Raw genomic sequence first — 16,402 nt, forward strand, 5'->3', positions numbered from 1 at the left:
CCTTAACAGCACCATGGGTGCACCTACACCACATGGACTGCAGCAGTTCAAGAAAGTGGCTCACCACCACCTTCTCAAGGGCAATTAGAAATGGATGATAAACGCCTACATCCCAAGAAGAAATGAATGGTTATAAAGAAATCCATTGGCTATGCAACACTTTGTGGACATCAACAGGATGTGAAAGGAACTTTTTAAATGCACATTAGTTGGTGCGCTTTTTATTTTGTGAGCCCCTGAGATTGTAACCTGTGGCTTTCTGATTCTCCATGCAGAGAAAGCGCAGTGCCCACGAGCGGGCGAAGGAGCTGTACACATCGGGCGAGTTCTCCAGCGGCCGGAAGTGGGGCGATGATGCCCCCAAGGAAGCGGTGGACACCTACACGGTCAACCTGATCAACTCTGGGGCCTGCGGAGCCTTCGTTCATGGGCTGGAGGATGAGATGTACGGTGAGCAGTGTCACTCTCTGGGTGGATTGTCAAGTGGGTTTATGAGGTACCGTATTAAAATGATTCCAAAGTGGCTTGGAACATTTTGCACCGGCAAAATCACTGTTCCATTGCAAGCTATTGTCACAGTGTCAGAGGTGTAGCTAGGATGTTAAATTCGGGTGGATATAAAAGATTCCATGGCCCAGTCAACTTCTGTCTCTCTGGCAGTGTCGTCAGTAATAGATTATTTGCTCACTCAGTCTTTTACTGTTTGTGAATCTTACAGAAACAGCAGTGATTCCACTTCAACAGTAATACATTAGCTGTGAGGGATTTCGAGGATGTCACTGATTAAATTTCAGATTGACATTATTTCAGACCTGTTTATGAAATGCTTTAAGTGGTGGATGTTATGCTACGGAAGTGCAGAAGGTTTTAGTTTAGACAGGCATCGTGATCGGCACAGGCTTGGAGGGCTGAAGGGCCTGTTACCACGCCATACTGTTCTTTGTTTAAAAAACTGATTAGATTCCGTCTGGGACCGCTATGTTCAATTCTATTGAAAAAATGAAGATGACTTTGCAGGACCATACCGAACTATTTGCTAATTTTATTAACATATTCCTGGTATATTAAGCATGTTTTAATATTTAGAAGCTGCTAATGGTGTAAAATGGTCTAAAACCTAATCGTGCCCTTGGAACAGGCATAATTGTGAAGAGCCTTCTCGAAATTCTGGATGGGTGCAGCTGCCAATTTCGACACTGATTAATCTAGGGGCTGGTGTCCATCGCAGAGTTTTTTAAACTAACATAAAACATCATGGAAACTCAGTGTGCACTTGAAATTCCATGATCCTTTCTGCTCGCTTGGCCAATTCTGGTTAAATCGCGCTGAAAGTTATAACTAAAGCCAGAGAATGCTCCAGGCTGCTCGGTCTATATCTCATTGCTTTCTAAGGAAACATATTTTTGGAAATAAATTTATTTTCCTTTATTACACCAGGCCTCATTTTGTGGCCAAAGCCAGTCCTATCACATTCCTCTACTGCAGAGAAGGAATCAAGGAAGAACTTTATATAAGACTTTTGATGAGCTCTGTACATTCCAAAGTGCTTTACGGTTGGTGAGGTACTTTTGAAATGCAGTGATTCTTGTAATATCATTATCATAGAATTTACAGTGCAGAAGGAGGCCATTCGGCCCATCGAGTCTGCACCGGCTCTTGGAAAGAGCACCCTACCCAAGGTCAACACCTCCTCCCTATCCCCATAACCCAGTAACCCCACCCAACACTACGGGCAATTTTGAACATTAAGGGCAATTTATCATGGCCAATCCACCTAACCTGCACATCTTTGGACTGGGAGGAAACCGGAACACCCGGAGCAAACCCACGCAGACACAGGGAGGATGTGCAGACTCCGCACAGACAGTGACCCAAGCCAGAATGGAACCTGGGACCCTGGAGCTGTGAAGCAATTGTGATATCCACAATGCTACCGTGCTGCCCAAATAGGAACCTAATGAACAGGTAATGTCTTGGGGATAAATATTGGCCTGAACGCTCCTGGTATTCCGCTGTTAATGCAATAGTTACCTCTCTTGAGAGGGAAACCAGGGCCTCACTTTATCATCTCGCCCAAACGACAACACCTCAGACAGTACATATACTTGTCACCGAGGGAGTGAAAGGAAGGTTCACCAGACTGATTCCAGGGATGGCAGGGTTGTCGTACGAGAAGAGATTGGGTCAGCTAAGTGTATTGTTAGAATTCCCGAATGAGAATCCCAACAATTTGTAAGACTGTGAGGGAAGACTACTAAACAACAGGAGCGATAACACTGACCAATAGAGTTAAAACAAACTTTAAACAATCAATCACATTAGCAACACGGTAATAACTTTCAAATTAACAGTTAAAACAGTTCTTCAACTGAAGGGGAAAAACACTTTAACTCTATCTATATATTCCAATTAAGCAATCCAATACAGTTCAAACATATAGCGTTCTGACAGGGCTGGGCAGACTGAATGCAGAGATGATGTTTCCTGTGTTGGGGGTTTCTAGAACAAGGGGTCACAGTCTCAGAACCATGAGGAGAACCTTCTTCACTCAGAGGGTGATGAACCTGTGGAAGTCTCTGCCACAGAAGGCTGCGAAGGCCAAGTTACTGAGTGCATTTAAGAAGGGAATAGATAGATTTCTGGACTCGAATGACATCTTGTGGTATAGGGGGAGTGCAGGAGTATGGCGTTGAGTTAGCGGACCAGCCATAATATTGAATGGCAAAGTGGGCCCAAGGAGGCAAATGCCCTACTGCTCCCAGTTTCTACATTTACAGCCCTTCCTCAGTACTGCACTGGGTGTGCTGCCCTTGATTAGATATCAAATCTCTGGAGTGGCATTTGAACCCTCTGTCTCCAAGGTTAGATTGCTACCTGCTGAGCCAGGGATAACACCTATAGCAGATTTTGCCTGCGTGTCCTGGTACATAGAACATAGAACAGCACAGAACAGGCCCTTCGGCCCTCGATGTTGTGCCGAGCTTTGTCCGAAACCAAGATCAAGCGATCCAACTCCCTGTCATTGTGGTGTGCTCCATGTGCCTATCCAATAACCACTTGAAAGTTCCTAAAGTGTCCGACTCCACTATCACAGCAAGCAGTCCTTTCCACACCCTAACCACTCTCTGAGTAAAGAACCTACCTCGGACACCCTTCCCATATCTCCCACCCTGAACCTTATAGTTAAGCCCCCTTGTAACAGCTACATCCACCCGAGGAAATAGTCTCTGAACGTCCACTCTATCTATCCCCCTCATCATCTTATAAACCTCTATTAAGTCGTCTCATGAATCACAAAGGTCAGCATGCAGGTTCGGCAAGTGATTAGGAAGGTAAATGGAATGTTGTTGTTTATTGCAAGGAGAATGGAATGTGAAAGTAGGGATGTTTTGCTTCACCTGTACAGGGCAATGGTGAGACCACATCTAGAGCACTGTTCAATTTTGGTCTCTTTGTTTAAGACAAGATGGGGAGGTAGTAACATAGTCACTGGTATTGTTACTGGACTAGTAATCCAGAGATCCAGGGTAATGCTCTGGGATCCAATTCGAATCCCACCATGGCAGATGGTGAAATTTGAATTCAGTAAAAAAATCTGGAATTAAAAGTCTAATAACGACCATTGTCGATTGTCGTAAAGACCCATCTGGTTCACTAATGTCCTTTAGGGAAGGAAATCTACCATTCTTACCTGGTCTGGACTACATGTGACTCCAGGCCCTCAGCAATGTGGTTAACTCTTAAATGCCCTTTGAAATGACCTCAGTTCGAGGGCAATTATGGATGGGCAACAAATGTTGGTCCAGCCAGCGATGCCCACACCCTATAAATTAATTTTTAAAAAGGATGTAAATGCATTGGAAGTAGTTCAGACACGGTTCACTCGATTGATATGTGGAATGGTGGGGGTTATCTTATTAGGAGAGGTTGGACATGTTATGCATTGGAGTTGAGAGATTGAGAGGTGACCTTATTTGTGAGACACATAAGATCCTGAGGGGACTTGACAGAGTGGATGCTGCAAGTAAGTGTTCCCTTGTGAAAGAGACTTGTGAGGGGACACAGTTTAAAAAATACGGCGTCTCCTGTTTAAGATGGAGATAAGATTTTTGGGGTGTCGTGAGTCCTCAGAACTCTCTTCCCCAGAGAGTTGTGGAGACCGTGCCATTGAGAGGTAGATAGCTCCTTGGCGAACAAGAGAGTCAAAGGGTGCTGGGGTATGGGATGTGGATTTGAGGCCACAATCCGATTAGCCATTATCCTATTGAATGGAGGAGCTGGCTCAATGGGCTGAATGGCTTACACCTGCTCCTAATTCATACGTTCGTATGGTTGTAGAATCTTGATTAAACGTTCTCTGGAATAGTTCCAATTTCCTGCCGGTTTTATAGGGTTGCTTGTTCTTTGAATCGCAGAGGTCCGTAATGCAGCCGTGGAATCGCTCTGTATGTTGGCTCAGGCCTCCGCGTCTTTTGCTGAAAAGTGCCTGGATTTTCTGGTGGACATGTTCAACGACGAAATCGAGGAGGTGCGGCTGGGATCGATACACGCTCTGCGCAAAATCTCCTGTCACATCCGACTGCGTGAGGATCAGCTGGACACTGTGCTGGCAGTGCTGGAGGTGATCTTTTTTTTGCTTTCCGCCCCCTGTCTCTTCCTTGTGCCCTTTGCACCACACAAGATGTCGCGGAAGGGTACAGCGCAGAGGAGGCCATTTGAACCATTCCAAGAGCTGCCCAATTAGTGCCCCTCTCCCTGAAGCCCGGTAAATGTTTTCCCCACAAGATTTTATCCAATTCTCTTTTGGAAGTTACCACTGAATCTACTTCCCTGTTGGGTAGCGCATTCCTGATTGAACTGCCTCAAATATGTAACATAAAAATCTTGTTGTTGTCTCTGGTTCTTAAATCTTAACTCATAATCCTTGAATTTGTTACTGATCCGTCTACCACTGGAAACAGTTTTACTTTGTTTATTCTATCAAAACCATTCATAATTTTGAAAATCTCCTTCAGATCTCCTCATGCCCTTCCCTGCTCCAAGGAGAACCGTCCCAACTTCTCCATGTAATTGGGAATCCCTCACTCCCGATAGCTTTCCTGCACCCTCTCCAATGGCCTTGGCATTCTCCCAAAATGTGGCACCCAGATGTGAATGCAGGGCTACAGCTGGGATTCTAACCAGTGGCGTGTAAAGCTGCAACTCAGCAGGCTGGGTGTTTAACCTGCATTCTGGCCTCTTCCGAAGTAACTCGAATAGCCAACTCCAAACCTCAGCATTCTCGTGTTGTTGGGAACTCCTCTCTCCCCAATTTATTCCCAACTCTCCAAACGGCACTGACTCTTGCTGGATTATGATGCTGAAGGCAGCAGTAGTCTTTGCTATCGAACCCACGTGGCCCTCCTGAGTGTGAATTGTGCAGCATATGGAGACATATCCTTCTGTTAAGGCACAATGTATGATTGTGGGTTGTTGCACTGTTTGCCTAATTTCCTTCAATCCACCATTGATGCCTTCGATCGTCCAGACACCAACGTCAGGAATTTCTTCTCTAAATAACGCTCTTCTTAAAACCAACCCTGTTTCTGTTCTTCTATCTCCTTATGTGACCCGGTGTCGGATTTTGATTGATAATTCTCCTGCAAAGCATCTTTGGATGTTTTATTGCTTTAAAGTAATTATATATATATATATATATATATGAATGCATTTCATAGATTGAAATTTTATTTGATGAATGTGTTGGCTTTGTGTGATTGGACCAGAGAATGGCCATGAGTTTCCAGGTTGAATCTTAATGTAAAGGCTTTAAAAGTTTCAGTTATAAAAAAAAAATTAATTTGGAGTACCCAATTCATTTTTTCCAACTAAGGGGCAATTTAGCGTGGCCATTCCACCTAACCTGCACATCTTTGGGTTGTGGGGGTGGGGGGGGGGGGGGGGGGGGGGGGGGGGGGGCGAAACCCACATAGACATGGGGAGAATGTGTAAACTCCACACGGAAAGTGACCCAGAGCTGGGATCGAACCTGGGTCCTCAGTGCTATAGGCAGCAGTGCTAACCACTGCGCCACCGTGCTGCCCTTAAAAGGTTCAGTTAAGTAGAACCTGCCAACGTTATCCAATCCAGGCATTCACCACCTGGTTGTTTTAAGGTTCCGGCTAAATGGTGAACGCAGGCGGCAGAGACCTGCTGATTTTCCTTTTAGTGCTGAGATTAAGGGGGGTGAACTAATTATGGTACTTAAAAGAGTTTTTACAGAGTAGACACCGAGAAATTACTTCCTCTGGTCGTGGAAATTCAGAGTAAGGGGGTAGAACATTAAAACTAGAGCGAGGCTGTTCGGGGTAATGTCAAGAAGCACCTCTGCACAACACCTGGAAAATTTCCAACCCCCCCCCCCCCCCCTCCCCGGCCGCATCCGCAATCCCATTCCCCCACCCCATCCCATCCCCGCCAACACCAAAATTGAAGTTGATTGGATAAGGGTATTTGGGGATATGGAACCAAGCTGGTTCTAGGGGCTGGTTTAGCACAGGGCTAAATCGCTGGCTTTGAAAGCAGACCAAGGCAGGCCAGCAGCACGGTTCAATTCCCGTACCAGCCTCCCCGGACAGGTGCCGGAATGTGGCGACTAGGGGCTTTGCACAGTAACTTCATTTGAAGCCTACTGGTGACAATAAGCAATTTTCGTTTCATTTTTCATTTCATTTCATTTCAAGCTGATTTATGGGGGTTGACATACAGATCAGCCATGATGTAATTGGATGGCAGAAAAGGGTCAAAGGGCTGAATGGCCTCATCCTGTTCCTGTGACTTTTCGTGTCGGCATCACCGTGGGATGGGTGCATAGTAAATATAGCTGATCAATAATCCAAGAACACCTTTGCTTTAGAATGGGGTTCAATGCACTAGGAATAGCAAAGTCATCCTACTGTACCTCGAAAGAGAAATGTGAGATCGTTGCCCAGGACATTCAGTTAACCGTTTCATTTTGCAGGACTCTTCTCGGGACATCCGGGAAGCCTTGCACGAGTTGGTGTGTTACACAAATGTGTCAACGAAGGATGGTATTCACTTGGCTCTGGTGGAGCTTCTGAAGAATCTGGCAAAGTATCCGACCGATCGGAATTCCATCTGGAAGTGAGTCTTATGCTGAGGTTAAATCATGCATGCCTGGCGATTTCCCAGGACAGCAACCTTTATTCTTCAATTCAGCAATTTGTGTTGAGAGAATTTTAGAATCGCGGCGTTGCTGGATTGGGGGCAGCAGCAAGATGCTTACCAATCCTCCATCTAGCAATAGTAAGAAGTCCTACAACACCTGGTTAAAAGTCCAACAGGTTTGTTTCAAATCACTAGCTTTCGGAGAACTGCTCCTTCCTCAGGTGAATGAAGAGGTAGGTTCCAGAAACATATATATAGACAAAGTCAAAGATGCCATACAGTGCTTTGATTACGAGCATTTGCCGGTAATTAAGTCTTTACAGATCCAGAGAGAGGGGTGATCCCAGGTTAAAAAGGTGTGAATTGTCTCAAACCAGGACAGTTGGTAGGATTTTGCAAGCGCAGGCCAGATGGTGGGGGGTGAATGTACGCCTCTTGTGGTCTGTGGAAAACCTCCCGGAGCCTCATTCGCCTGATGAATTCCTCCTGCATCTGTAGGGAGAGAAAAGAGCTAACGTTTCGAGTCCAATGACTCTTTGTCAAAGCTAACAGACAGAGAAAGTGGGAAATATTTATACTGTGAATTGAGAATGAAAAATGAGTCATAGCCACAGAAGCCCAGGGAAACTGGGTGCTAATGGCCACAGATACCATGGGGAAAGAGTGCTAATGGCAGCCCCCAGAGAGAACAAAAGATGTGAAAAGCCAAACAACAGAGAAACTAACAATCAGAGGGTGAACTGTAGATGTGGGGGGAGAGGAAGGGGAAGCAAAGAGGAGAAATGGTCAGGAAAGGTGGATAAGATGGGGGGGGGGTTTAATAAATATTAAGAAAGACGAGAAAGAAATAAATGGTAAAAGACAGTTAAAATGAAATGGGATGAAAACAAATGGGTCGAGGTGGGGTACAGCTAATCATCTGAAGTAGTTGAATTCGATGTTGAGACCGGAAGGCTGTAGCGTGCCTAACCGGAACATGAGATGTTGTTCCTCCAGTTTGCGTTGAGCTTCACTGGAACATTGCAGCAGGCCAAGGACAGATATGTGGGCATGGGAGCAGGGTCTTTTGTTAAAATGGTAAGCAATGGGAAGGTCAGGGACCTGAATGTCATCTTGGAGCCAATTGAACTTCAACGAAACCCCACCTTCCTATGTTGTCAATCAGCCCTGATCTATTCCACCAGGCAGGGCCCAATGTGATCAAGATCTATTGGAAGTAACACTGCTTAAGGGTGGTGGAAGCTGATTCAATAGTAAATTTCAAACGGAATTGGATGGCTCCGTGAAAAGTATATGCCTGATCAATACAGATCACTCTGAATTGCAGAATGTGATTGAAGGGCTGAATGGTCTCTTGTTTCTACATTTATTTCTGTAAAGCTAGACGTGTTGCTGAAGATTTAAATCTTGCACTCATTAGGACAAACACAAGAATGCCAAATTTCAGACTATCACAACAATTAACGATACAGGAGAAAAGAGTGTCAATTGGCTGGCAAGTCAACTCTGATTGGCCGAGGTGCTCCCTGTTGCTTTCTCCAATCCAATCAGTCAACTTGCCAACTAATCAACAACCGGTGCAGAGCCGACTTGCCAGTAAGCGCCACACTTTTCTCCTGTACCATTAATTGTTGTAATTGTTTGTAATTTGGCATTCTTGTGTTTGTCCTAATCTCTTTTTAGCAATGTTTACATTCCGTACTACCGGACTATTGTTCCTATGTTTGTAAAAATAAACAGTGGCAGACTTTGGGAAAAGATTAGGGGAGACTGGAAGTAATGGATAGCTTTTATTTGGTTCATGATGGACCAAATGGCCTCCTTCTGTGATGTTATGATTCTCTGAGTACAGCACTATATCAATGATATTTGAAAACTTCTACTCTTATGAATTTGAGTGCATTTTCTTCTTCTCCTAGATGTCTCAAGTACCTTGGAAGCAGACACCCCACTCTGGTGTTGCCACTGGTCCCAGAGCTGCTAAGCACACACCCGTACTTCGACACACCAGAACCAGACATGGATGACCCAGCTTGTATCCATTTTAATGTCGATTTAAAATTAATTAATTCTTTCTCCCTCAACGGGGTTTTAATTCATTCTTTCTCTCAACGGGGTTAACAATACTAAAGATTTCACTTTTCCTCAAATGGGGCGTCCTGTCGGACTATACACTGATGTCATCCCGCTATAAAATATCGAGATCCGATTTAAACTTTGACGGTTTAAAGTTGGAAATGGAAAGTTGCATTTACCCATAGGGACTGTCCGAGAAAGGCTGTAGGTTCCTCACCTGATTCTGATGATAAACTGTTCGCAAATGTGCTCCTCACAGATGCTGGCGGACTATTCCCAGCATTCCTGCTTTATTTAATTTGGTCTGTGATCCAGAGCCGGGATTGAACCTGGGACCTCGGCGCCGTGAGGCAGCAATGCTACTCACTGCGCCACCATGCTGATTTTTGTACTCTTATCTTCAAATGCTTGAATGAAGATTTATATAGGACATGGTTGTCATCCCTCTAGAGTGTAGATTGCCAAAGAAGGTTGTCCTTTGTTTCTTAACTCCATATTGTATTAGATATTGCTGTGCTGGTCCTGGTATTCAATGCTGCCAAGACCTGTCCTACTATGTCAGCACTCTTCTCTGATCACACATTCCGACACTATGCCTACCTACGTGACAGCCTGTCTCACCTGGTGCCAGCATTGCAGGTAAGTGAAACTGGTAGCAGCTGCAGAGATCTATTCAGTGCAGGTTGTGGGGCAGAGAGCAGAAGACCCTGGGGTCCTGTGCCCTACACTGAGAGATCTCCTAACTACCAGGGAGGGCGCAGGGGTGTGCAGTTAAAATGATACCGGGGATTAGGTACCCAGGAGGCAGGGGTAAATGAAACTCGGAGTGTTTACACTGGAGCAGAGAAAGCTCAGAAATACATTATTGATGTTTTCAAGGTTCCTTTTACTGGAGATGTGGTGTTGCTGCTCTGGATGGCTTTCATTGGCCATCCCTGAGTGCCCTTGAGAAGGTGTGTGTGAGCAGACATGAAGCTGGTACTGGGCAGCTTCAGAGGGTAGTTTAAGAGTTAAGCGCACTGTTGTGGGACGGGAGCCACACACAGACCGAGACTTGGTAAGGACGGTAGGTTTCCTCTCTATTAATAATAAATTAGTTGGGTTTTTACAATAACCTGGCAGCTTCATGGCCACTTTAACCACTCTTTATTGGCTTAGTTCATTGAACTGATTTCACAGACTGTCGTAGTAAGAGTTATATACACTGGATAAAAGCAAATTACTGCGGATGCTGGAATCTGAAACCAAAGAGAAAATGCTGGAAAATCTCAGCAGGTCTGGCAGCATCTGTAGGGAGAGAAAAGAGCTTAACATTTCCAGTCTAGATGACCCTTTGTCATGTGAGCTGAATGAGAGTAAATTGTTTTGCGTAACAACATTCTCTCCAGTGGGGGCTGCAGGCTTGATTGCCGAAGCAGGGTTCGATTCCTGGCTTGGGTCACTGTCTGTGCGGAGTCTGCACATTCTCCCCGTGTCTGCGTGGGTTTCCTCCGGGTGCTCCGGTTTCCACCAACGGTCCAAACAGTCCCACAGCAGGTTAGGTGGATTGGCAGTGATAAATTGCCCCTTAGTGACCAAAAAAAGGTTAGGAGAGGTTATTGGGTTACAGGGATAGGGTGGAAGTGAGGGCTTAAGTGGGTTGGTGCAGACTCGATGGGCCGAATGGCCTCCTGCTGCACTGTATGTTCTATTGTTCTAGGTGAATTGGACATTCTGAATTCTCCCTCCGTGTACCTGAACGGGCACCGCAGTGTGGCGACTAGAGGCTTTTCACAGTAACTTCATTGTTAATGTAAGCCTACTTTTGACAATAATAAAGATGATTATTCGTTTAGACGCCTGACTTGCGGAAAACTGCGCCACTCCTAACCCTAGCTCTTAAAAAGTAACCTAATCACTGTGTTTTTCTTTTGCAGTTGCCGGGCAGGAAGATGGTGACTGTCTCAGACTCTACCAAGCTTGCATTGAGTGAAGACTCTTCCCGGCACTTTGTGCAGCAAAGCCTTGACCGAGTTCAGAATATCCAACACCTAGATGCCCAAGGAGCTCAGGATCTTCTGAAGTTAACAATCCGGTGTGAATTTCCAATGATACAATTGTATGATGTTTTATTTAAGCCCTCCGGTCTGATAATGCTGATGTGTGTGTTGTTAGGGATGGGCTACAAATGCTGGCTTTACCAGTGATGCCCACGTTACATGAAAGAATAAAATACAAGGCGTCTGCAAAATGGATTCAGGCGCCAGATTTAAAACCTGCACGCCACACTTCAGGAAGGGTGCCGGTGTTTGCCAGAATGGAACCGGGGATGAGGGACTTCAGTTACGTGGAGAGGCTGCGATTGCCCTTTACACCTTTCCATGGCTGTCACGTCCGAGAGTGGCTCTTGAACCCAGAGCGTCTGGCAGGGATGTCACCTGTTTAGCCATGAGGGGGAAAGAGTAAATATAGAGAAAGCGTTCCCATGAGTCGGAAGACTCCGAAATGGGAGTCAAAACTTTTCTCGGCAGCAAGTTGTGATCTGGACTGTGCTGCCAGAAGGGGGGGGGGGGGGCGGATTTCAATCGTAACTTTCAAAAGGGAATTGGATAAGTTTTTGAAGAAGAAAACTGCACAGGGCCATGGAGAAAGCAAGAGATTGGAATCAATTGGATAGCTCGTTCAAAGTGCTGAAACGTGGGTGAATCCCCCCTCCCCCTTCTAGTGTATGATTCCAACAGCGGGTGCTGAGGATCATTCTGATGCTGCCGCCAGCCCGGACTGTCGTCCGCTATCTCGCCCCAGCTCTGGTAAAGAGTTGAAGTTCAGAGCAGGAGTTTGCTGATTCAGTTCAGGCTGTGTAGGTGACTCTCATTTTGATGTTTAACCTTCCTTCCCAGTGACCTGCAGCGACTGGGAGAGCTACAGCCAGAACTGGCGGGAATCGCGGAGTTTTCTGCCACGTACTTGGAGTGCCAGCTCCTCCTTATGAAGGTAGGGTGGCACATGCTGAAATGCTGCTTTGTTGTAACTCCACCTTCCTGCTGACGGACGCTTAAAGCCTGGAACTGGGAATATAGTGGCGGTATATAAGATAACGGAAATAGAAAAGTGAAATCCGATCGGGAGCAGCTGCAGTTTGACAGAGCATTGTCTGGGACTCTGGATTGTGAGTCCAATGACATTGCCACCACGTCACCACCTCCCTGTGGTTGAAAGGAGTCGAGGGGCAGGTCAGCCATGAACTAACTGAATGGTGAAACGGGCTCAAGGGGCTGAATGGCCTTCTCCTGTTCCTATATATGATGCTGAATCCCTCTCTTGCTGACATCGTGGGTGTAAACTGGGTTGCCATCATTCCCTGGTATTGCTCGTGGATAAGAGAGTTTTACTCTGCATTTAATGCGTGCTGACTGAGACATAGCGTTTTGGAAGATGCCGGGGTACCTACCTGGAGCACGATTCTCTGCTCCCGGGAAAAATCGTGAAGGCCGCCGTGAATACGGCCGGGTTTCACGACGGCCTCGGAGGCCGCTCCTCTCACCGTATTCACCCCCGTCCGGGGGGCTAGGAGCGGCGCTCCGTTATTCTCGGCCGCCGGGCCTTGACACTTGCGTCAAGGCGGTGCGCCGAGAATGACGCGGCGGCAGCGCCTCTGTGACGTCAGCCACGCATGCGCAGGTTGGTCGGCTCCAGCCCGCGCATGCACGATTGCCGTCTTCCCCTCAGCCGCCCCGCAAGACGTGGCGACTTGATCTTGTGGGGCGGCAGAGGGGAAATAGTGCGTCCCGTTGAGACGCCGGCCCGACGATCGGTGGGCACCGATCGCGGGCCTGTCCCCTCCCGAGCACAGTCATTGTGCTCAGTCCCCACCAGCCCCCTACAAACCCCAAACGGGCATCTCACGGCGTTTTCATGACGGCAGCGACCAGGTGTGAAACGGTCGTGAACAGCAGGCCGCTCGGCCCATCCGGGTCAGAGAATCAACGGTCGCCGTGAAAAATGGCGAGCGCCGATTCTTCCGAGCGGGTGGTGGGAGAATCGCGGGGCGCGCCAGGGAGGCGTGAAATTAGTCGCCCGGCCCTCCTGTAATTCTCCCACCCAGCGTGGGGAGCGGAAAATCGCGCCCCTGATGTCTCTGCTGTCATGCGGTCTGTTGAGATAACAAAATAATGTATTCAGATAAAGTGTCACTTTTAACCTATTCCATTTATCAGCAAACTGACTGGTTCATTGATTTTCTTTCTCTGCTTGATTTGAAATCAACGGAGTATAAAACTTGGGGAGGGGCGGGCGTTAAACCGGCATTCCACCCAATCCCTCGTGATTCTTACGGGGTGAGCTAGATTTTTAAAATATAAATTTAGAGTACCCAATTCATTTTTTCCAATTAAGGGGCAATTTAGCATGGCCACCTACCCTGCACATCTTTGGGTTGTGGGGGCGAAACCCACGCAAACACGGGGAGAATGTGCAAACTCCACACGGTCAGTGACCCTGAGCTGGGATCAAACCTGGGACTTCGGCGCCGTGAGGCAGCAGTGCTAACCACTGAGCTGTGTTGCCCTCGGGTGAGCTAGATTTAAATCGCTCCCCAGGAATGCAACATGAGCCCTCATCGCTTGTGTGTCGCTCCGTGTCTGAGTCCCAGCCAGGGGAACCTTTATTCTCCAAGAGTAGTGTGAGTGCATTTGGAGTGTGTGTGTGTTGCTGATAGCAGCTGTCAAAATACATGTGAGATCAACATACTGCGGCGTTTCTTGAAGTGGAATCTGAAAGGCGATGTTATTTCCCCTGCAGTCTCTTCAGGAGAAGCTGTGGAACGTGGCTGCCCCGCTCTATCTCAAACAGAATGCCATGGCCGCTGCTGCAGCTAAAAAGGTAAGAAATACCCGCTCGTGTCACCTACCGACTTCGCTTGTGCCTTATAGACTGACGTGGATATCAGCCGTGATTCGGTGTGTAGCACTCCTGCTTCTGAATCAGACTTCCAACAAAAAATCTAGACTGACACTCCCAATGGAAAGAAAACCTTGCATTTCTATAGCACCTTCCATAACCACAGGACATCCCGGAGCGCCTTGTGGTCAGTGAAATAACCTTTGAAGTGTAATCATTGTTGTAATTTAGGAAATGTAGAGGAGAGAAGCCCTTTGTTATGCTTCAGAATTGTGCCACTGGATCCTTTGCATCGAGTTGAGAAGGTGGAGCGGACCTCAGTTTTCATATCTTACTGAAAGGCAGCATCTCCGACACTGCTGCACTCCCTCAGTGCTGCACTGGAGTGTCAGTCTTGATTTTTGTGCTGGATCATTAGATCATTAAACATGAGGAGGAGGAGGGGCAGGGTGCCATTCGGCCCAACAAGCCTGCTCCACCATTCAGTAAGATCATGGCTGATCATTGTGGCCTCGAGTGCACTTTCCTGCCTGTGGCTCCCCTAACGATTAAATAACTATCTAACACAGCCTGGATTGAATTCAATGGCCCGGCCTCCACTGCTCTCTGGGGAAGAGAATTTCAAAGGTTGTTGACCCTCTGAGAGGAAATGTTTTTCCTCCTCTTCCACCCGAAATGGAAGACCCTTAATTTTCAAACATTTTAAATGAAATGAAATGAAATTCGCTTATTGTCACGAGTAGGCTTCAATGAAGTTTCTGTGAAAAGCCCCTAGTCGCCACATTTCGGCGCCTGTTCAGGGAGGCTGGTACGGGAATTGAACCGTGCTGCTGGCCTGCCTGGGTCTGCTTTAAAAGCCAGCGATTTAGCCCAGTGTGCTAAACCAATCATAAGTGAGGCGACCAAGTGAGGAGAACTCGAGTGAGAAAGCTGTGCAGAACTGAAGTATCGCGAGGTGCTGTTTCTCAAATGAGAAAACCCCGAGCCGGTGAATTCACAATATGTTTAAAAGTGAAGATTATGTTTTCTCTGAGATTTAATGCCGCATTTTGTTTCTCTTCCCGCTTAAAGACTCTCGGCCAGAAAAAAAAAAGCACCTGGTTGTTTTTAGTTTTATTTATTAAAATATTCTTCTTGCCAAAACACGGCTGTGGGGGCCCACAAATTTGGAACATTGCAGCTGCGGGAAGGAGTGTGTTTTGTGAAAGGTGGCACTTCTGTAGATATTCGCTAGAGGGAGCAACTGGAATGTAGAAGTCAGTGTTCTGATAACTTTGTTGCCGACACTGATTGCTGCTGAATATCACCATTCCGTTAAGTAGTGTCACCTTTGCGTCACGCGCTCTCTGATTATCTGTGGTGCACCAAGCCCCCCCATACCCCTCATTTGCCCATCGCCCCTGTGCTCACTGATCCACATTGGCGCCCAGTCCCGCCTCAATCTTAAAATCCTCAACCTCAGTGTTCAAATCTCCCCCCCCCCCCCCCCCATGGCCTCTCCCTTCCCTATCACTTTTTAAAGCCATTTTTCCAGGTTAAGGGGGTCGCCGGCTTGCCTGCCCCTAGTTGTTCTCGGGAAGGCAGAGGTGGTGAGCTGCTGGCTTGAGCCGCTGCAGTTCATGTGCTGTAGGTACACCCACCGTGCTGTTAGGGTGGGATTTTGACCCAGCGACAGTGAAGTAAACAGCTCCACTGGACCGGCCATGTGCTTAGGATGTCAGAGTCCCGACTGCCAAAACAGATCATCTTTGCCCAGCTCAAGGAAGACTTCTGAACAAGTGGAGGCTAGAGGAAGACGTCATGAAGGCTTAGCTCAAGAAATTCAACATTGATGTCAATGCCTGGGAGGCTCTTGCTCAGAAGAGACCCAGTTGGAGGAACCTCCTGATTGAAGGGTAACAATTCATCGAGGACATCTGACGGCAAGAGGAGGCCCAGAAAAGGACCCTGAGAAAGGAATATCCTCGATCTAGTGTCCAAAATCAGCCACGCAAGAACCGACTGAACCCATGACCAGTAACATGGAGTTTCTTAGGTGGACCATCATACTCGATAGCGAGTGACCGCTGGAGAAGATTGTAAACAGTCTAAAACTACCTCCTCGATCCTTGGGAGAGATGGCCCAGATTTCCTGTCACCAACGGAGTGGTTGTGCCTGTTGTTGACTACTCACTGGGGCCTTTACACCTCCCTGTCTTGGCTGCAGCAGAAACCCAGCAATTTGGAGAATTGGGAAGCCGAGTGGCAAGTGAGATCATGATCCAAAAATTACTCTGCTTAA

The 16,402-nt window shown here is 47.0% G+C and overlaps 1 protein-coding gene across 1 annotated transcript in view; it reads left to right on the plus strand.

The window, feature by feature from the left end:
• ints4 (integrator complex subunit 4) overlaps nucleotides 1–16,402 on the plus strand; it is a 61,820-nt gene that overhangs the window by 29,406 nt on the left and 16,012 nt on the right. The window contains exons 10-17 of the mRNA XM_038818054.1: nucleotides 276–450; nucleotides 4,416–4,621; nucleotides 7,001–7,143; nucleotides 9,087–9,202; nucleotides 9,749–9,882; nucleotides 11,160–11,317; nucleotides 12,123–12,216; nucleotides 14,023–14,103. Coding sequence (XP_038673982.1) covers nucleotides 276–450; nucleotides 4,416–4,621; nucleotides 7,001–7,143; nucleotides 9,087–9,202; nucleotides 9,749–9,882; nucleotides 11,160–11,317; nucleotides 12,123–12,216; nucleotides 14,023–14,103 — 1,107 coding nt within the window. The remainder of the gene's footprint in view (nucleotides 1–275; nucleotides 451–4,415; nucleotides 4,622–7,000; nucleotides 7,144–9,086; nucleotides 9,203–9,748; nucleotides 9,883–11,159; nucleotides 11,318–12,122; nucleotides 12,217–14,022; nucleotides 14,104–16,402) is intronic.

This window comes from Scyliorhinus canicula, chromosome 14 (assembly GCF_902713615.1).
Source record: "Scyliorhinus canicula chromosome 14, sScyCan1.1, whole genome shotgun sequence".
Classification (NCBI taxonomy): domain Eukaryota; kingdom Metazoa; phylum Chordata; class Chondrichthyes; order Carcharhiniformes; family Scyliorhinidae; genus Scyliorhinus; species Scyliorhinus canicula.